Raw genomic sequence first — 21,789 nt, 5'->3', positions numbered from 1 at the left:
AATTGGTTTCATGGGATAGTAAGAAACAAGATTCAGTGTCCTTATCTACTATTGAAGATGAGTACATTGTTGCTGCTAGTAGCTGCACTCAGGTAGTTTGGATGAAGCAAATGTTGAAGGATATCGGATTTATCTATGATGAGCCTACTGTCATATATTGTGATAATTCCAGTGCTATTAACATGTCAAAGAATTCGGTGCAACATTCAAAGACTAAACACGTGTCAATCAAATATCGTTACTTGAGAGAAAAAGTTAGTGAAGAGGAAGTGAAGCTGGAATATGTATCTACAAAGGAACATATTGTTGATATTTTCACTAAGCCTTTGCCTATAGATACACTTGTCTATATTTGAGAGATAAGTTAGGTGTATCCACCCCTTCTGATGAGAAATAGATGCATTGAGTTGCATCAATCCTGTGGACTTCACAGGACCTTATTCCTTTTATCCGGATTGATGAGTTCGTGCAGCTCCTCTGGTGGAGTAGCCTGTTTATGTATTTAAGGAGGAGAGAATCATGATTTGCTTATCTATGAGGGAGAGTTTGGGTTTCAGTTTTGAGATCTTTGGCATTGTTGTCAAAGGGGGAGAGAAGCATGTGAAAAAATGTTTTATCTACTTGATCTTAGGGGGAGTCTGTTGGAGATGTTTTCTTTCTCTGCATTAATTGTTTTTCACATTCATATTTTCCTATCAATGCTTAAGGGGGGATTGTTGGACATTGCTGTTGCTAGGATATGTTGTTGTCATTGATGTCAATATATTCCTGCTCCAGGGATTACATATTGGTTCATTGTGATCTTGGTTTGGTGCATGGAGTATTTATAGTATCACTATATTCTTCTGTATTAGTTTTGGTGATTCGGGAATCTTAATTGATCATATCATATGATTCAGTTTTGAAGTTTGTTTTTCTGATCAATGCTTTGTAGAGTTTAGTATTTTCTCTGGTATATTCCAGTGTGATCAGATCTTGTGCTGATATTTTGGGATATTTCTTGGGATGGTCTTGTGTATCTTCATTTCAGATGGTTCGTGATTTGATGATCTACATGTTATCTTTCTTCGTGATAGTTGATGTTGTTTGAGTGTTTCTGAGTTTCAGATGTTGACATATGAAGATTTGATTAAGTGGTGTTGGTGCAGCTACCTCTGATGATTCTAACGTGCTTGCTGGTGTTTCCTAATTGAGTCCTATTTGTTTTGATGATCCACATTGATCATCGTGTAAGTTCTTGGTGATTTTGTTGAATCGGTGATGCTCTTCATGTTATGCAGTTTTCCTGGTGGTGTAGCATGTTGCAGTTGATCTTGGCATGATTTTCGGTGGTGTTGCGTATTTGGATATTTTATTTAGGACCATGTTATGTCATGTATATCATTATATTGGTCTGGTGGTCGATCTTTGTATCGTGTGATGTAATTTTGTAATTGTGAGTTGAGGGTTTAGCCGACCTTGTTATCAAGGTTGATGAATTATATAAATAGGTGATATTGTTATGTAATATAGGTATTGAGGTTGTGTCTGCATTATCAGAGAGTGGTGTATGTGAAAACAAGGATTCATCTTTTGGTGTTGTGATTGAGGAGAGATTGGTGTTGCAGAGCAGACAATTGTGCTTAACCGGAATTGTCATCAAGCATTTGGAGATGCTATTATTGTAGTTCATTCATTCTGGATTGTAGTCCAAATCTTGTTGTAAGTCAGTGAGACTTCCTTGAGGGTTGTAGCCTTCTGGGTCATTAGCTTTTAAGCAGTGAGCTCTAGGCAGTGTGCCTCAATGCATGTGCATTCCCCATTGTAATATTGTCACGTACTACTGTAGAGTATCATCTTATTGTGGGTAGGTTCCCACCTTGGTTTTTCTCTTAACTGGGTTTTCAACGTCAAAATCTTGGTGTTGTGTGTTGTGCTATCAATTTTCTTATCTTTGTTATTGTTGCAATTTATCATATATGTTTTTGTGGTTAAGTTTGTAGATCTGGTGAAAACTGATTCACCCCCCTGCCCCCCCTTGCCCCCCCTCTCAGTTTTCCTTTATTGTTGTTGCCAACAAGACCTACTTTGCAACCTTCACTGCTTTAATATATATTTTTTCTTGTAAGTTGAAAAAAGTTCCTTATTCAATTGACATTTATATTTTACAAGATTTTTATTAATTATTTGATTAGAAATCCATCCATCCACATTGTAGTATTTGGGCATAAACATACTCATGGAACAATCTTACACCATGATATAATCTAGTTTGATCAAACTAAGAAGGATCCTCCATTTTGTGAAAGTAAAATAGATTATTAGAATAAATATGCCTACTCCTTGTATAAAACCTTAGGCCACCACCATTGTTCTAATAACACATCATTCTTATTTGTAACACACTTAACCATTCTGAACTTCTTACTCAAAGATGGACATAGCAACACAATGTTCACAACATAAGCTTAGCATGAACACAAGTACATCTAATAGCTTTTGTAGGATTAGTTTTGAGAAAGAATATCTCTTTTGAGGTGGCTAGAAAAATAACTTGGCCCTTGTAGTATAATCATGAAGACTGTTGTTCAAAGATCACACTAGTTTAAGAGGTCATTGCTTTCCTTAGATAGCAACTTTCCTCGAGTTGAGCCTTAGAAAGACATCGAGGATGGTGTGAATTTTATGTGGGTGTTATCTTTTGAGAATATATATATATTTATATTTGAAAGCTCTCTAGGTGAGATTAATATAAGTAAGAAAGTTTTCTCCTTTGCAATTTCCTTAATTCTATTCAATGAAATAAGTACAATTAATTTTAAAGTTCTTATTTATTTCTTATTGTTTTCCTCAATATAGATTTTAGTTGGACCCTCCTCTAATTGAGTTTCCTTAATTTAAGGTCTTCTCAATATTTTGTTTACTTGAACTCTCAAATCTCTACAAAACACTTGGTGTAGGTCTTATAGTTGCCCTTAAATACCTCTAAACATTACTAATAAGATGAATGAAAACCCAATCAATAGGTGAATACCTCTTTTGTATTAAAGTGAACAAGAAGGTTTATACATTTTAAAGTGTAAATATTAGAAGTTAGTGAGGATGTGTTCAATTATTTCACTATTTCTAACCTTTTTTTAATTGTAAGTAAACTTTTGAAACATAAAAAGTCTTTCTAAATAAAGATGATTCATTTTCCAAGTAATATTATGTTTACATAAATACAATCTAATTATACATTTAAAATTATATATTAATTAGATTAATGACACTCCAAAAAAAAAATATGAATTTATTTCCTCCACATTTAGGATCAAATTCCATGATCTATCATGACAAAGAAAAAAGTGAGATGGAAAAAATAGTATCATGATACATTTTATTTATAAATTTGTAAGAAAGAAGAAAACACAATTTCTAAATTTGTGTTCTTAGGATGTTTTCTAATATTTTCTGAATTTGGAAATAGTTGTAAGTTGTTGAATAATTGAGCAAGCAATTTTCAAGCGCGTAACTTCTCCAAGTCGAAACACAACGTGGAAAACTAAGCAAGAAAATCTAACCTTGTCCACGTCGGACGAGACACGGACAAGACACCATTTTAACGCATTCCGCGCATATTTAGTGTGCTGCGTTACAACAGAAAAGAACAGTGATGACTGCCAGACTCGCAAAACCTCTCATTTGTCTCTTCCTCTCAGTCAAATCAACAAAAATTCCTTTCCCATCCAGATCCGATGCTTCTGCCTGTAACCATGGTTATAAATAGCTGGCAGAAGATAACCGTGGTTAATCTGTGCGGTTCTCGACAGACGCAGCAAAGGGAGCCAAAAAATTGAAAATGATATTTGCCGTAAGGAGGAGGGGAATGCAGGGAACGAAGAGAGTGCCGTGAAGACACAGATTTGTGAGAGCTATCGTGAGTTTGGTATGATTTGATGTGTTATTTGTGTGCTTTTCACTGATCGTGCTCACGGAGACTGCAAATTGCTGAAAACAATGTGCGTGGCGAAAAACTCCGACAAAATTGTGTGCATATTTTGTGCTTTCAGAAGTTTTTTTTGAGAAATAGCAGATTTTTCTTTTATTCTTCTTCATTTTAAGTGAGTTTTTTGTGTCTGATACCAGTGATTCGATATTTCTAGAATATAGAATTATATGATCGTATTTATTTTGAGATTTCAGAAGTTCTGTTGAAGAAAAAGAGATTTTCATTTTTTCTATCATTGGAAGTAGCTTTCTGGAGTAGTTTTCCTATTTTTATTTCCTTTTTAAGTGTTTTAGATTATGCCTGGTTTCACCCGGGTCGATGCTTGAAAAATTAGGGGATTTGCTGGTATATGGAATAAGTCAGTTAATTTAGTGAAAATAATGCCAGCATAAATGTAATTTGTGGAAATTTTCTGGAATTTATTGGAAGTAGAAGTGTAAATTATGAAAGTAGAGAAGATTAGTAAAATAATGTTCGAATGCATTTAATTTGTTAAGAGTAAGTGAACTCGGGTTAAAATAAACGGAAACGAAGAAAGTGGAGGTGTAATTTGTGATCACATACGGAATATCTGACAGATTTGATGGGACATATGGATGTAGCTATTTGATTAATGAAAACATTTCAAAACCTGTTGAATTTGTGAAATATACCTTATTGAAGCGTTATACAAAGAAAAGGCAATGGCGGAACTAGCGGCGTTATTTGTTAAACTTGTCAGTGTATTTTGTGGAAATATGTTGATACGCACTAAATTTTACAATATATGGTGGAAATGGTGGTTAGAGCGACGGAGAAACGATTTGGTTGTGTAACTTCTGAAAATATATAAACATGTTAATTAGAAAGATCAAATCTGTTAAGTACTGAAGTCATTTGTGGATATTGCGGGAAATTTTGTGGTTTTAGTCCTGATTAGTGCAAAGCTTGCAAAGGAAATGGAGAATCGGTGAAGAATCGGGAGGAAACCATAGAAAAATAAGGGCATGGAATAAGCTTTGAGAATGTTTATTTTAATAAAGTAGTGATAAAAATTAAAAATTCTGCATTTCTTAGCTTATGGGGACGGTTGTATAGAGGTAATGGTGGAAAAAAATTGCCCGATGAGGAGAAAGTTCCAAGGAAATTTGCATGTTCCAAGGAAATGATGCCAGTAACTTCCTTAGAAATGTAATTTCGAAGGAATTTAATTATATAGTTAAAACAAGGGAAAAGATGGAAGGGTCTCATTTGCCAAAAATGTTGAATTTCTTGTTTAGACTGGAAACGGTGGTATAATTTGTTAAATTTTGTCGAAACTCTGGTTGAAACCATCGAAAAGATGAAAGTTGTGAAATGATTTGTTGAACGAAGGAAAATTTGAGACTTCTAGATATTAAGGAATGGTTGTCGGATAAGTAAGGAATTGATAAGCAAACAGGATGAAAAATCTAAAGTGAAATGCCCGAGAATGGAATTGAATACCAACTATAAGGTAAGAAAAAGAGCAGGTGGAGCATTATAGCATGGCAAAGACCGGGGGGGAATGATAATAAAAATGTGAAATGGGTTTCCAGAGTACGAAATTAGTGAATAACGGTGATGTGAGAAAACTAGCAAGTGAATTATTCTAATGGATGGACATAACAGATTATTATTAATTACTTATTGGTTAAATATTAAACATCATTTTGAAGTGTACCGGTTTGGAATTTTGTGGCAAACAATCAAAAGATATAGGGCTTTGCTGGAATTATATGGAAATTTTGAGGGATATCATATGCGGTAAATGGTATTATGCTACGATTTAGTAAAACTTAATAATTATTTAAATATATATGTATATATATAAAAATTCAGCTTTTGAGGTGAGTATTCTGAGAAGAACGAGGCTTTGGCAAGGTTTTTATGTAAATCTGGAGGGAAAGTACTTGAAATGTCTGATAGAGTAGAACAATCTAAAAATGGAATTTCAGTTTTAAAATCCTGAAGACTTTTAACTCTGCAGTTTAAAGGCGAGGATTCTGAGAAACTCTCTTGGGGCCGCGGACTGCGAAGCTGTCTGTAGGAATTGTGCTTTGTTGAAATTCTTAATTTTGGTATTTTAGCCAAAAGAGGAAGCTGCTTGGAGCAAGTTTGGAATACGAAATTACAAGAGGGTAAATTTTTTATTTCACATCTATTCTCTTAGATTTCATCAAACAAAACAGTCCAGGGTGATGCTAACTGGTTTTTTTTCAAAGATTTTGTACGGCCTGGGATAAATTACGAATTTTGTCTGTTTATTTTGTGAAAAATTGCATTAAACTACAGGAGAGTATACTATGTTCAACAGCATGCCGCTATATGGTGCGATCCGGAAATACCCTTATTTTTTCCCATAAATTCTCAAGCCTTTCTTTTCCTGTGGTCTTCGGTAGTGAGAAAAGGATTTCTAGGGCTTACGATTGTGATTTTAGAAGTATAAAGTTGAAACAAGTTAATCTGCAAATGTTATGGCTCAAATGCAAGATGTAGTTTTGCAGTATCGGAGATGATTAATGGTTTCTACGGTGTTCTTGGGTGTTCTGCCACTGAGCTACCAGCACTTTATTACAGGGCGTTTTGGTAGGCCCGTTGTAAGAAATTAGCTCGGTTCACTTTCTGCAACAGTTCTTTGGCGCTCACTGTTTGTGATAAAGTATGATGGCGATTCTTCTCAACAACTTTATGACAGGAAAGTTACTAATACTAAAATGGCCGCTTCTATTTTCTAGATTCCTTTAAGATCTATAAGTCTTATAAGAGATTTGAAGTTTCCACAGCCATTACTTATGAAAATGTGTTTCAGGGAAAAATCTGTGTGACGACCTTGTTAAACATCCACTTTCAGACACACTATCTGATGTTTGTTAACTATTCTAAGGGCTATGTGCTTAGATCAGCAGTTCATGTTGTATGCAAGGAGAATATGATTGGTAGATTTTACCAATGCAAGAGAAATTCCCCCGGGCTCCTAGGCTCCCAGGCTAACTTTGAGCTTACAAGATGAATATTGGCAATTAAAATCTTAGATGGACAACTTGTTCCAAAGTTTTATGTTATATTGTATGTATGAAAAGCTTATCATATTGAGATAGAAAACTTACACATTTGATGTTTTTGATATTTTATTAGTCAGTAATATCTTGGATTGTAGTATCTCTCGTTATTGCTTCAAATTTGAGTCTAAGTATAGTAGTAACAATAAGTGCTTTGTGGTCAACTAGATGTTTTCTTTCAAAATGTTTTAGAATCAAATGCAAAAAAATTGAAATTGTCTCGCATATGCCATCAGGATATCTTGGTCAATCTGATCCAAAAGGATTCCAAATGCAATTCTCTCAGTACAGTATAGATACAGACAAGATGCCTCAAATTCAGCAGAGGACAAATAATCTGGATTTTACGGGTGTTGATTATAAAACCTCAGTGGGCAATGCTGATGTTAAGGCATCAATGGAAACAGGGCTGTCAAATAATTTCCAGGGTTCGACAGGATTGATTCGTTATCATTCTGCACCGAGCTCATTTTTTTCAAGTCTAGAAGAAGAGGAAAATAATAACATCATATCACATTATTTCTCTAATAATTCTTCACCTCCACTGCAATCTAGACCTAAAACAATGCAACAGAACCAGCCAAGTATATCGATGTCTCATTCTGGGGAGAGCAAGCTTGCAAAGAATTGTGTAGAATCCAATGATTATTCGAAAGGGAGTACGCATAAACTTGCTTTTCTCAATAGAAAGGCTGTAGCTGCCATTAGAGAAGATTTGCGGAATCACCATCATCTTGTTGCAATTCCTGAGAATGGACCTGAGGTATCCAATGACACCTTTGGCGCCTCTCAAATGTCATTAGGGATCCAAGCTCAAGTTTCTCAGCCAGGTAGGCAGCAGATTCAGTCGTACCAATCAAATCCAGATACCCACGATTCTCTCATTGCTGGTTGCTCAATGTCGAAGAGTACCCTTATTCGACACAGTAGCTCCCCAGCTGGACTACTTCCTGGATCACTAGGTAATCAGGCACAAGGGGCCTTCGAAAGTCTTGTTTATCCTGTCTGAGCTCTTAAATAATTTCCCAGTAGCTTGAAAAATTAGGGGTGGTTGTTTCAAGCTTTAATCTTAGTCTTATTTTGCAGGTTATGCAGATGAAGAAATCAGTTGCAGCATGGATTTAGCAAGTTCCTGTGGGGATATCCCTGCCCCAAACAGAGTTCAAAGCCACATGAGTTGTTTGCAGCGGAATGGCTCTTCCTCTGGGTTATTATCCCAATGCTCAACAAACATGAGTGTGCCGGGAATTGGCGAGAGGCTGAACATGGCTATGGTTGGCTCTTTCGCAAGAAATCAAGCAGGGAAGAATTCTGACGATTATAGCTTAGGAAACGGGAATGTTCTACAGGGATACACTTCGAAATCTCCCGTTGGGTCATGGGATGATGCAACCACGCCTGCTGAAAAATATGCTGCCGTGCAAACTGGTACAAGCTCGGCTGTGAGAAAGCGTTCAATCGAATCTAATGGGAAAAGGATTATTCAAGATCTGAATAGTGCAGTCGCACATGCCCAGGTATATAAATTTTCTGGTTCCATTTTCAGGTTGCGGTTGGGTTAATTTTCAGTACTAATTTTGTAGTTTTATCTGTATATATGAAGGGAGAGACAGGAAATCTGGGTGCATCTGCAGTAATCTATGTCCCAAATAATTTACCAAGATCTATATCTGCAGAACTTGCCATGGACGATCTCCTGCAAGATTCTGTTCCCTGTAGGCTTCGTGCAAAACGAGGCTGTGCAACTCACCCACGAAGCATTGCTGAGAGAGTAAGTATCAAAGCTTTTATTTTCATGATTGGTTACTTGTAACGAACGCTGCGAATAGTTAAATGAAAAACCTGTAGAATATGAAAAATCATTTTTAATTTTTGGTTTTATTTCTATAAGATGCGAAGAACACGAATCAGTGAAGGAATGAGGAAGTTGCAGGAACTCGTGCCCAATAGTGACAAGGTAAGAAACTAATTCAAGTTTTTCACCCAGATATTAAGCAGAATTTCTTTTTATTTCATATTTATGCTCTTTATATTACCTATCGGATTTACCATCGCCTACTTATAGTTTGATAGATGATTTGTTATTATTGTTGACTCTAAACAGCAGACTACAAATATCTCTGACATGTTAGACGAAGCCGTTTTATATCTGAAGGTCCTACAGAAACAAGTTCAGGTATGTTTTAGTAATTAAGAAACCTATTTGCAATGCACAATACTTTTCATAGTCCTACGGTGCTTGGTGAACTCTGTTGAATCTGCTTATCCTTTTAACTCTTTAGGAAAAGGAATCTTACACACGAGCTATGATCCCTGGCAGGAATTTAGGGAAAAGGAAGCAAAGTGCACATGCATACATAAACCAGATTGTGCCTTCAAATCATAATATTTTTCTGAATAACAGTCACGGATCATCAAAGCAGAATATTTTTAATATTGTTATTAATATTCCTTTTAACATATGGTCTTGATCTGGAGCATATCCTGATTTCACACATCATATAAATGTTCTCTTTGAGAGTGACAACTTTGTTACTTGTATTAAAAGTCTTCGCTATGCAATCGAGATCTTTGGTATGCTTCTTTAATGATTTAAAGAGACTCAAGTGCATACTGGCAAGGCAGCAGATGGTTATCGTGAAACTTTATTGTCCGGAAAAGGAAACCCTGACATCCAATATTACATCTAGACGGTCATTTTTAAGCCAAGAATGTAACTGTTCGGTTCCCAGAGAAAAATCAGTAGTCCCTGTGATTTGAATTTGTCGACAAGTCAATATATATTAGCTTACTGTAAACTAAGTGAATATATGCTTCACTTTTGTTCAGGAACTTTTGGCTCTGTACAGTGTCTCTTAAGATGCCTTTAATGAAAAGGCATTTTTGTAAGCTATAAAACACTAAATTGTGGAAGGTACTCTGCTCAATTCTCTTTGAGGACTGGAATGAGTTCTTTTAGTTGTAAGTTGTAATCTCCCAACTTTAGGTAATAAAAAGTATAATTTATTATTTTTTATGATTAAAATAAAAAATATTTTGAAGGCTTATTTAAAAATAGCTTAATGTTTGAAATTGCTTCTGATTAGATTAGAAAAATTGTTGTGATTGTCTAAGTCTTAAAAAGAGTGAGCAGTTGTTGACGTAAGCACAGATCAGTATTTTTGGCTGGTGTCCATTTGCATTACAGAGGCCCTCTATGCAATGGAACTGTCAAGATTCAATGTACTGCAAATAGTACAGACTTTACAATTTATTAAGTCTAAAGCAGAGGGGGATAGCAACAGATAAGTGGTCCTTATAGCTTATTTAATTTTTATATTTCCAAAATGACGACCATACTATTTTATAGAATATTTTACATTTGTTGGCTCTCTTTTATAATGATACTAGATTGTGATCGGGAAAAGTAACAGCATTTTTTAATTTCTACTTTCCATCTTTTAAAATTCCCTGAAGGTGTTAAGTAGTCAATTTGACAGTTGAGCACTTCGTTTTTTTAATCTACTTTTCTTTGAGAAGATGGGGGTAATGAACCTTCGAGCTGTCATTTGCCCGGATTATAAGGAATAGATCTATGGATTCTATGTAAAGCAAGAATGGCCACTAGGACGGTTGAATATCTCTGAAGCTGAAAATATTTTAAGTCTAGGGAATCTTAGGAATGTAGATGGTAATCATGGACAAATCTAATATTTTTTCAGATGAACATATTATAACAATGAAGGCCATGTGATGAATTGTGGTCACAGCAATAATTGGTTACAGTGAACTAAGAGCAAATTACCAATGAGAAAAAACTGTGTGAATGTTATTTAAGATAATTTCGTACAACCTTCTCTTTAAGATTACTATTCTAATTAATTATTGTGATTGAAAGGAAGTTATTTTCTTCATTAATTATTTTAGTTTGATTTGAGCTGCAAGATAGGATTATTGGTTGAAAGGTAAATGGGATTTGAAATTATAAAAGAGCAAATAAATATAATTTATTAAAAAAACAATAACATTTACAAAACTTTCTAAAAGGGGTTAAAAGTAGTTAGAAATTATTGAATATAATTTGAGGTGGCTTGAAGTAGGGACTCAGCTGTTCTGGTTTCAAACGGTGCGTGTTATTAATTCTTTCGAAAAATTACAATCGTTGGTTTTACGATTAATGGTTAACATTGCATCTGTAACTGTGTGTTATGTGCATTTCCGTAGTACGTTAGGCCGGTTTTGGACCTAGAATAGCCGCAGCCTTGAAGTAGTGTAGTACTCCAAAAATATTTGAATATTACTACCATCCCTAATCATAGAATCATTGAGTCTAATTTTCTTATTGGCTATGCTTTTATTGTAATTGTCAATATTGAATGATAAGAATACATAGGACTTGTTAGTCTCTCAACCAAATGCTTCTTCCAATTATCATTACTTGTGGAAGGTGGGATGTGTGAATGTAGAGCACCATCTAGGTGCTTGTTGACTCTAAATTTTGCTTTGAAAACAAACAACCTTATGGAAAATTCAGTGTTGGGGGACCGATTTGCACAGGTTACACTGAATGACCTTTGGGATTGAGAAGCTGACTCTTCCTTGGGTTTTGAGAAAAGGGAAAAAAAACAAGCACCCTTAAAGCAGTAACACTAGACTACTGAGGTGATACACCAGATCATTAAAAGACAATGGACAAACAGAAATCCAGAAACATATGGTTTCTATAAGCCCATTCAACAATCTACAAGTTTGGATCAAGAACATAATCAAAAGTTACAATCAAATTTATTTGCAACATAAGGAAATATTCATCATGCATTTACCAGATAACAAGTGCGAGACATAGTTTAATCGGCAAAATCTTAGATAGATATATTCCCAAAGTTATTGGAACTTTAACACAACAACATAGCAAATAACATCAAAAGCATATTGAAAGAAGCATCATAAAGGCCGCAGACACAATTTGAATAACCTTCCTCAAGTAGAACCACAATAATTTTTTAAAGGCTGAAAATAAAGACTCCTACTTAGCAAACTTAATTGTCTTTTCTTTCAAAAGTTCTGAACCCCTTGCACAAGGGAAAAAATAGTATTTAAAGAGATCTCACCTCTTGAAAACAACTCTCTAAAACACCAAAATAGAAAAACCCCCTTGAACAGAAAAACATGTCATGTCGCTACAGAGATCACACCCAGCAAAACGACCCCTGAAATTCCACTTTTCACCCACAATGATTCGCATGCTACCACGAACTGAAAAGATTCTGCTAACCATGGACGGACTGCTGAAAAAGACACAAATGCGAGAAAATCGCTCGCATACTGCGCTAACGGGTGGGCCCGTCGAAAACAGTCAACATGCATTGCCATTTGTCACCATCGCGCTACTTTAAAAACTTGATGCAAAAAAAAAATCGAGGGAGCAACGCCATGTCGCCAAGTGTCCTATGTGCCTCGCGCGGTTGGATAAAAGGCGAAAACAAACGGGCCTGCCGAAAACTTAGACTGAGGGAAAAAATAAAGTGAACATTTCCTGGCGACTAACAGGGGAAATTCTGCCTGCGGAATAGGAGAACCCAAAATTACTGGCTTCACAGACCAAAACTCAAGCCACAACAAGATGGAACAGATCGAAAGCTTGTTGCAAAGGCAGCCATTCGTCCTCAGAGAGCATAACTTGCACCTCTAAATCTTGAAAATATTGATCCAGGCAAATTACTTCGTCAAAGGCCAGAGGTACAGGCTCGTCTTGGACCTATTTTAGGAGAGCAGAGATTTGGGCTAGAGGATGCAAAAGACACTCCACATCATTCACTGAAATGGGATTCCCCAACTGCGGCAAGAAAGCTCTATCCTGTTGCAAATTTTTGACCTGCTGCAATACTTGTTCAATCCCTAGCACAAAATCATCTATAGGGAAAAGAGAAGGTAAGCCCAAAGACACGAACTTCTCTAAACATCGTTTGATGTCTGGAACTGAAAATTGCAAAGGCGCTAGGGCAGTTGAAACCTGCATGATTATCCTATGTCGGTTTATGAAAACATTAGTCTTTTTAATCAATTGCTGATGGTCTGCAATCCCTCTCTCCCTAAGTTCCTCATCTTGAGCAAAATATAGCAACTGAATAAGATTTTGGGCTACTGGGAACTTAGGCCCGATGACAAGCATAGAACTGTTAATAAGGGCGCCAGCCTCAACATAGTGGGATTGTACATCACTAAGAAATATCAACACCGGCTGCAGGGATGGGTAGTACTATTTTACCTTTTCCCAATAAGAAACATACAACTCTGTCAGCATGATAGAGAAATCTGGAGCAATCTGCGGTGGAGGTGGAAGGCTTAGCAATCGAGATATTTCATTATCTTTCACAGTCATCTCTTGTTGGAGATGATTGTGTTTGCTTTGTTCAATGGCCACTTGATTCTCTAAGGCCAAGATCTTTGCCTAGCCAGTCCTGATGGCCTGCTGCAGCTACAATGTACGACCCTGCTCTTGATGTAGAAGAGTCTCCAATTCTGAAACGCGCTCACCAGATTGTCTAAGGCTAGTCTCTCTCTCTCTTTCTTTCAGCTCTGCCTCAAAATTCATCTTTTCCTCCAACCGTGATACCTGGGCCTCACTCAGCTAACGGGCATAATCCTCTATGAGAAGGATTTCTTTGCGCAATTGCATCTGAACTTGGACGACATCCCTAGAGGCAACCTTTAACCATTGTATTTCTGTGTCCTCTTGTAATTTCTTTAGAGCCACATTTCTTGTCGCTTCTTGACCCTTTAGCTGAGAACCTATGTTGCTAAGAGTCGACTGTAACTTCCTTTTCTCTGAAGTAGCCTGGGTTAGCAGACTTTGCAGACGATTGATCTCTGATTCCCGAGCCTTATCTTCCTTCCTTTGCTGGGTAAGGGAGTCACAGAGACTAACATTCTCTACTTGGATCTTTTCCAAACAATGACTTTTCTTGATAAAGTCTGTGGATACCGCTTTGGAAGTCTCCTCCATCATTTCGACCTTGTCAAATGCCTTGATGCTTTGGAGACTAACACCGATGCCCTGTAGTGCGTAGTCATCAGGTCTCATCTGGGATTCTGACTTGTCAACCTTGGGAACTAGATTTGCAAAGTAGAGGCAATCCCTTTGCTCACTGAAATGTGTTTGTAAACGAGGGCGGGTGCGATGAGCACCTTCTTTCTCCTTTTTCTTGCTAGTCTTACTCAAGCTGACAGTTATATCATAAACGACCTGTTGCTAGAACTCATCTGGATGATCGATGGCTTGACCTGCAAAAGCTGTACCAGGAGGGATTGCAAAGGGGAAATGCGAAAAAGGGGCAGCGAAAATAGGTTGGATGGGATGGTTCATAGCCAACGGGAAAAATAATGGGACAAAAGGGGAACCCACTAATGGGAAAGGGCTGGAAGACGCTGTGCCCATAGCCTGGGGAGATGACTCTTCAAAACCTAGCCTACATGACACAATGACTGCTGTGGATATGGGAGTTGCGTTTGGGGACAGGACAAAAGCCTGCATGAGCACATCTTGGAGATTAATCAGCGTACCTGCTGGGGCTAAAGTGAGAGCGGTGGGGACTGAGGTTTGCATCATAGTCATGGGGACAGTCAAAAGAACATCCAGAGCTTGAGAAGAAGGGAAAAGAGGGCATACCTGAGCAGCAAAAGGATGCGACGGTTGAAGATATGAAGATGTTGCCATCAATGTATTAGGTGGGGTTCTTCCTAACACACTGAGATATGGCTTTTTCTTTGGAGGGCCCTCAAAGGACTGCTTCTCGGACCACCTCTTACTAGCTTGTGAATGAGGCCTACGAGTTGTGCTATCTAAAGGAAGAAAAGTTTGTGGCTCTAGCTCCTGCCCTTCGATATTTATAATCTCAACCTCTTGCTGGGTGGCTGCCTTGGGAGACAAGTCTCCGCGTGATGAATTGTCACCTGTCTCATTATCAGATTTATTAACCTTACCCCATTCTTGTTCAAAACGCTCATCTAGGGGTGCATTCCCGAGTCTAGCTCTAAGTTGATTTACCTTCTGACGATAAACCCAAAAATCTTCTCTTTTCCTTCTGGACCAGGATAGAGTCTTCATGTTTTCCAACAACGCCCGAGGAATAGGCTTTGCGGGGTTGAACCTTTGTACCGGAGAATAAAACTTTAACCATGGAGGGCACTCCAGAACGGGAAAATCATTAAGGCCCATGTATTTGCTTGGGTCATCAATGTGAGGATTTGTATGCTCAGTCCATAAGTTCTGAGGTTCATGCCTCACAACATTTTTCCTTTTCCTTAAGCAACCATTAGGGTCGTAACTCCAAGAGTCATCAATTACTACAAAACCTAGCTGCACCATTTTTTATGTCAGGGTTTCCTTAGCTACTTTTCTTCTTACTAGAGTAATTGGGCCAATGGCCTTGTTATCCTGAGTGATGGAGGTATCATGCTTTCCAGCGCCAATCACTTGCTCAATTCTTGCCAACTGCCTTGCCATTTACAGAGCCAGGGTTCTATCAGTTACGTAAGTGGGTAGCCGGAAAGGTTCCTTAGAGAACCCATGCACGTGGATGAAAGAAAAATCAAGACCCATGAAACCAGTTGCAAGGAGGGCATTCATTCTGCATCCAGTTCATCTGAATCTGGGAGAAATGAGCTAAAGGTTCGTCGGAATCACTCCAAAGTCTTTGAGCACGAGAGCCATGAACAAATCTGAAAACTGGTAGGAATCATAAGAGGCTAACAATAGAGGTGTCCAACAAGACATCGACATTACATTTCTTGACTCATCATAAGCAGCCAAGCGCATGAACTATGCGAAGAAGGCTTCATTTTGATGCAGAAGTAGGTGCACCAATACTTAAGAGAATCTGAAGCATCACAATTGCTAGAACTCAGATAACTGCTTAACGATGGCCTTAGCGATAGTCACAAACAAGTCGAAGTGGAAAGACTCTCTTTGTTTCCTACATTTGAAAAGAAAACCCATCATGGAAGCTATGATATCTTGGTCGTTGTCATGACCACACAGCCAGGCCAAGGTAGACGAGATATCCTTGAGGTCATCTTGCTTTAGGTCACTGTAGGAAAAAGGAAACTTTGGAAGTCCAACCGCCAGGCTCCAATTTAGGGCGCTTTGACTAAAGTGTCTCTCCTGGTGCTCTAGAACTCCTCCATGGAGTTTTTTGAGAAGACCTCTGTATTTTCAAAAATTGGGAAGCATAGCATTTCCCTAATGGCTTCCAAAGATATGGTCAATTTCAGGTGAGAACCGCTAACAGAGCATGAAGTGGGATCAAAATCCTTTGCACAGGCGGCCACGAATTCAGGGCAATATGGAACTGTAGGAACCAAAGATTGAGGAGCCCCACTTTTCCAGAAATGCACTGCTACAGAATGAGGATCATTTATGTGATGTAGCATCCTCAAGCAAGCAACCTCTCTAAGGCTTTTGGGTTGCCTTTGGACCTCGGGCTCGTAGATATTTTCTAAAGAATCCAGAACAATAGATGCATTTCGGGTTGTCATTTTAGCCTTGGCCTTCGTCTTTGGGTACTCCTTCTTTGGAGGGATAGCATGTGACGAATAAGATAGCTCGTAAAAAATGTTAACCCAGAAACCTCTAGGAACAGCACTTGCAGATGCAGCCTCAGAATCCATATAGGCAAACCACCTTCCTTTTCTTTTTGCTAGAAAACTAGAGATGGGAGATAGAACTCTGCTCGCCTTCCTCTTGCTTCACTCTTCAAGGACAGAAAAAACATACCGATGACAGAGAGAACTTTTGAGCTTTAAAATGCATAACATACCTTGATTTTTGTGAAAGCCAAGTGCTTAAAAGAAAGGATCTGTTTACACATGCGCCAACTCAAATTGCTACTATGATCAACCCCTATGAATGAAGGGCGCCGTCATTCTTGCTTTCCTAGAAAACCCTTTGGTTACCTTGACATTTCTCGAGAAACGTTTCTCAGGTAAATCTTTCTTTTCTTGAGGGGATCGATCAGAAATAATGACCGCGTGGGTTGAAACAGGCTGGCGGAGCTTATCAGTTAAAGCGCGACGTACCTGAATGTATGCATGGCTCTTTACTTCCATCAATTTCTCTCCTCAAGGTAACTGACAGGACACCGGTATCTTGAAAATAATCCCATTCGCATGATGCGGATTAATGGAGACATGACAAAGACATTGAAATTAGGAATGCATAAGCTCTGGTTGTCAGTCATCTATCTACCAGGATTTTTGCTATAAATATGTCTTTTCAGACATTCTTTTACCATAATGCAAACTCTAACAATGAAGCTTTTGAAGAAATGGATACTCCTATTCGGCTCGTCAACAAAAGGGCCTAGGTCACTTTCTTGGGAAACATATCAGATCGGAGGTTGCAAGGGATGACGTGCAGGAATAACCCTTTAATAATAACCGCAATCAAATGGATACTTGAAGAGGATTTCGTTGGCAACCTAGACTGATATCGGGTAAATACGGACATTTGCTCACGCTTCGTAGCCTCTCTGTTGGATTGTTGTTAGTCTAGGTTGCTAATGACGTAGCTGACTCAGGTGCTTTTTCCTGCAGACTACTTGGGTGGGCTTAATGATGTAGTCGCATACCACGTACCCTTCTTAGGGCTCCTTGTGGCGTCTGACTTGGAGTGGTTCATCATGCGGAATGAGGAAGTGGCGTGGCATCCACTTATCGATGGTTTGAAGACCATGACATTGTCTTCCCATCGGTATCGTGTTGAGATCGCTGTAGAATTCCTTCTACGTGTTCATATGATGGTCCCAATTCCAGAAGGCACAGACTGGTACACTGGGTTCAGAGATTACATCTTCCTGTAGCGTCCTAAAATTGTGACACTTGCAATTTCGACTGCATTTCAGTCTTCACGATGGCGACGCAACACGGAACCTGAATGGAGACCCCGAAACTTGTCCACGACATCAAAAACTGCATTTTTCCAGCACCCTACCTGATCCCTCCTTGCACCCTGCTATCCCAGGAGGTGGGACCAGAGCGCCCAGTGCCCTGGTTCTTCAGGACTAGGGCGCCCAGTGCCCTGGTCCCCCAGGACCATGGTGCCCAGCGCCCTGGTCCCTGACCTTATTTTGGGCCCGGTCTCTTTTGGGGCTTCGGGTCTTTTTGTTTGCAAATTGGAAAATAACATTTCCTAGTCGGCCTAAGGTCGGGAAAATCAGTCTATCAACCCTAATTGACAAGTATATAAACTACATTTCCTCTCCCATTTTGGTAAGAGGGAAAAAAGAAGGACATATGTGTACAAAAGGCGAAAGCGATATTTAAACATTCAAACATTCAAGCATTCAAGTATTTCTTCAAGCAATTGATCATTCTAAGTCTCCATTCAAGGCTAAGTGTTGCATTCAAGACAAGGATTCAACCATTGAAGAGGAGATCACATACTACAACACACAACATACAACATACAACAACATCTACACCTTCGCATGTAAGAATACAAACATTCTTACAACAAGGTACTAGTACTTGTTTTGCATTACAGTCATTTACATTTACAGCATTTCTCATTTCTTGGTTAATTCCAAAACCGGGGTTTGACCTAAGGGCAAACCCCTAATCCCTAACCCCCCAATCGTCTTCGCTTTTCTGTGTGTAGGTTGCAGGTACGCGGCTGCAATTGAAGATCTGGAATCCTTGCACAGAGACGAACAGATCCCCCTTCGTTTCGCGGATTTTTCGGAGGACCGTGTGCACGCCAGGTGCCATCGTCCCGTCAACTTTCGCTCAAATTTGCTGGATAGCGTCGTCTCGACATTTTACTGCTAATTCCAGGTCCGCAACTTCATCCTATATCCCTATCAATGTTTATAAGTGAATATTTCTCACTTTTCATGCATTCTTAGCTTAATTCTTCTATCTACATTCTTTACAAAAGAGGGTAGCCTTGCTGTCTTAACCCTTGAAACTCGTTTAGAATCCAATCTTGCATTGTGTGGGATTGGATCTTGTGGGTTTCAACCCCTCTTTTGAATGTAAAGTCTCCCCTAAGTGAAAACCGTCAATCCTAGTGACCTCCCTTCTCTCTCCTTGGAGTTGGAAGAGGGGAGAGCAACTAGGGTTCGATTTTCTGCTTTACATTTTGGTGAACCCGACATGAACATCCTTTCTGATTATTCATGGTTAGATTTGAAAATTGGATTCCTTGATTACATTTCCATGTTTGATCTTTTGCAAAATTTTAGAGGTTAATTGCATAAAAACCCTAAATTTTCTTTTTAGTAATTGAGCTTGCGAAATGTTTAATTGTTAATGCTTGTTTCAGATCTGCCCTTCTACTGCAAATTGTCAATTCATATTTGTGCTTTAATTCTGAAAATTAAGTGGTTAAGTGTCAAAACCCTAATTTTTGAAACCCTCTTGATTCAACCTTTGTCCGACAATTTCACTGATCAAAACATCTCCAAATCAGCTGTAACTTTGGATTCCGCAATAAAATCATAATATCTTTCATCCCTGAAAATTTGGAAAAAAGTTGCGAGGACCGTGTGCACTGCGAGTGCCATCGTCCCCAACATTTTTTCTGAAATTTCGGGAGCTAGATCTTATTGTATTTTTCTGCTAAAATCCAGAATTTTGGTTGATTTTATCAATTATAACACTTTCAAAATTAAAGTCAAAGTTGGTCTTGTGATTGCTTGGATTAAGGCTTCTAATCATTAAAAAATTATTGAAATTGAAATTTTGTGTCGAAATTGTGTTCTTACTGCCCTAAATCTCAAAGTGTGTTTGCATTCATTTTGAAATTTCAGTGCTTTATTCAAATTCTTGCAATTTGTGACTTTTGAAATTAAGTGTTTAATTACAACAACTTTGATTTCCGCTTTCAAAATTGAATTTTGCGTGAAATTGAGTCAACTTTTAAATTTCAAAATTTGCATTGCTTTTGGTATTCCCTCTAAAATCATAAAATCCAAAATTTTAGTTTCCCTCTCTTTTTCAAAATTCAAATTTTGCATTTTTCAACAATCTTGGTAGGGTTCAATTTTGAGATTGCAACTTTAATTTGGCCTATCTACAGATCGTAAAATCACTCAATTTTTTCAGATTAGCTTTAAAATCATCATAACTTTCATCCCTGCAAATTTTGAAAAAAGTTGTAAGGACCGTGTGCACCCCGAGCACCACGGTCCTTGACATTTTTTCCGAAATTTCGGGAGATTCTCGTGATTGCATTTAACAGCTTAAATCTAGAAGATTGGCTGATTTTACTAAAATTTGCTACCTCTAAATTCAAAATTTCTAGTGCACGAGTTTAACAACAATAAGCCCTACTTACACTATTCCCGTTAGACGAAGCCTTAGAATTAAGTCTTTCCAAGGTCTAATTACTGAGGAGATGGAACCTAATTTGAATAGCCTTCATAACGAGGACATGGGTAATTCCTCTAATCCTCCTAATGATGAAAAAGCTCTCCATGAGGTTTCTGTAGAACAACTTGTGAAATTGGATAATCAATTTGACGATTTTTGAGAATGGATGTCTCAAGAATACCCCGATAGTCAAGCTCTTCCTTTAATTGAGGGTCTAAAACGTATGGTTCAAAGTGATAAGAATGGAATTGATATTTTGTGTGGTATTGCACACATTATGGATTTGAATGTGATGCCTATGAAGAGTTGTGCTGAAACTTTAGGTTATACACAACCTCCCACTCAAGTCAATCATTCTGTTCCGTTGACAACTCCTATTGCTAGCATACCTACCTTTACATCAAACATAATGACCACTTCTATACAAGACATTCCGCCTATGATCACCAGTCATGGGGGCAATCCTTCCTCTTCAATTAACCCTCTTCCTTCATTCATTCCTTCAATGAGTGTTCCTATTACATCTCCACAAATGAACATGACGCAAGGGGGCAATTCATTTAACCATTCCATTCCTCCTTGTAGTGTCCCTCCTTTCCAATCATCTCCTATGACTAACTATCATAGTGTCCCGCCACCTTACTCTCAATCAATACCTTCTTTCAATAACATCATACCTCCATCACAATCTAACACGTCTAATATGAATTCTTCGACTGAAGTGACCATTAATAATCTTGCACAAACTGTCTCTTCTTTACAGCAACAAATTGCCTCTATGAATCAATCTAAGTTTAGTGTGCCCACATTTGATGTTGCGAGCCCACTTTCTCTTGACATTGTTCGAGCTATCCCTCCCAAACATGTTGAAATCCCGCATTTGGAGCTTTATAATGGTAAAGGTGATCCTCTAACACATGTTAAGACTTTTCAAACAATCTGTACCGATTTTGCTTATGACCAAAGGTTGCTTGCAAAACTGTTTACTAGAACATTAAGAGACAAAGCCCTACAATGGTATTGCTCGTTGCCTTCTTATTCTATTACTTCTTTCGAACAACTTGCAAATGCTTTCATTCAACAATTTCAAAACAATATAAGTCCTAAAGTTACTTTGATTGATTTAATGCATTGTAAACAAGGTGTTAAAGAAAAAGTGTCTGATTTCATTGGTAGATATAAGCATTTGTATGCTCAAATTTCTTTTCCAGTGCCTGATAATGATATTCAAAGAATCTTTATTTCCAATTTACAAAAAGATATTCGAGACAAACTTCTGTTTTCTGAGTTTACTTCTTTCCAACAGTTGTGTGCAACTCTTCACAATTATCAACTGACTGTGAGTCAAATGGAACAATCACATCCTATGGCTCCGAGTGATAAGGGTGATAGTAGTCAACAACCATTTGG

At 38.0% G+C, this 21,789-nt stretch overlaps 1 protein-coding gene across 8 annotated transcripts; it reads left to right on the top strand.

Moving 5' to 3' along the window:
* Window positions 1–3,629: 3,629 nt before the first annotated feature.
* Window positions 3,630–10,045, top strand: LOC131032058 (transcription factor bHLH122). 8 transcript variants are annotated; one of them, XM_057962973.2, is made up of 7 exons: window positions 3,630–3,980; window positions 7,266–7,991; window positions 8,116–8,546; window positions 8,633–8,800; window positions 8,921–8,986; window positions 9,134–9,205; window positions 9,350–10,045. In XM_057962973.2, the coding sequence occupies exons 2-7, from the start codon at window positions 7,301–7,303 to the stop codon at window positions 9,413–9,415; spliced, it is 1,494 nt and encodes a 497-aa protein (XP_057818956.1). In that variant the 5' UTR covers window positions 3,630–3,980; window positions 7,266–7,300; the 3' UTR covers window positions 9,416–10,045. The 8 variants fall into 8 exon arrangements, with proteins under 8 accessions (XP_057818956.1, XP_057818957.1, XP_057818955.1 ...); XM_057962974.2 differs by having other exon boundaries at window positions 3,630–4,008; window positions 9,137–9,205; XM_057962972.2 differs by having other exon boundaries at window positions 3,631–3,898.
* The last annotated feature ends 11,744 nt before the right edge of the window (window positions 10,046–21,789 follow it).

Source organism: Cryptomeria japonica, chromosome 4 (assembly GCF_030272615.1).
Source record: "Cryptomeria japonica chromosome 4, Sugi_1.0, whole genome shotgun sequence".
In the NCBI taxonomy this organism is placed as follows: domain Eukaryota; kingdom Viridiplantae; phylum Streptophyta; class Pinopsida; order Cupressales; family Cupressaceae; genus Cryptomeria; species Cryptomeria japonica.
This window is presented reverse-complemented; position numbering and strand designations above follow the sequence as displayed.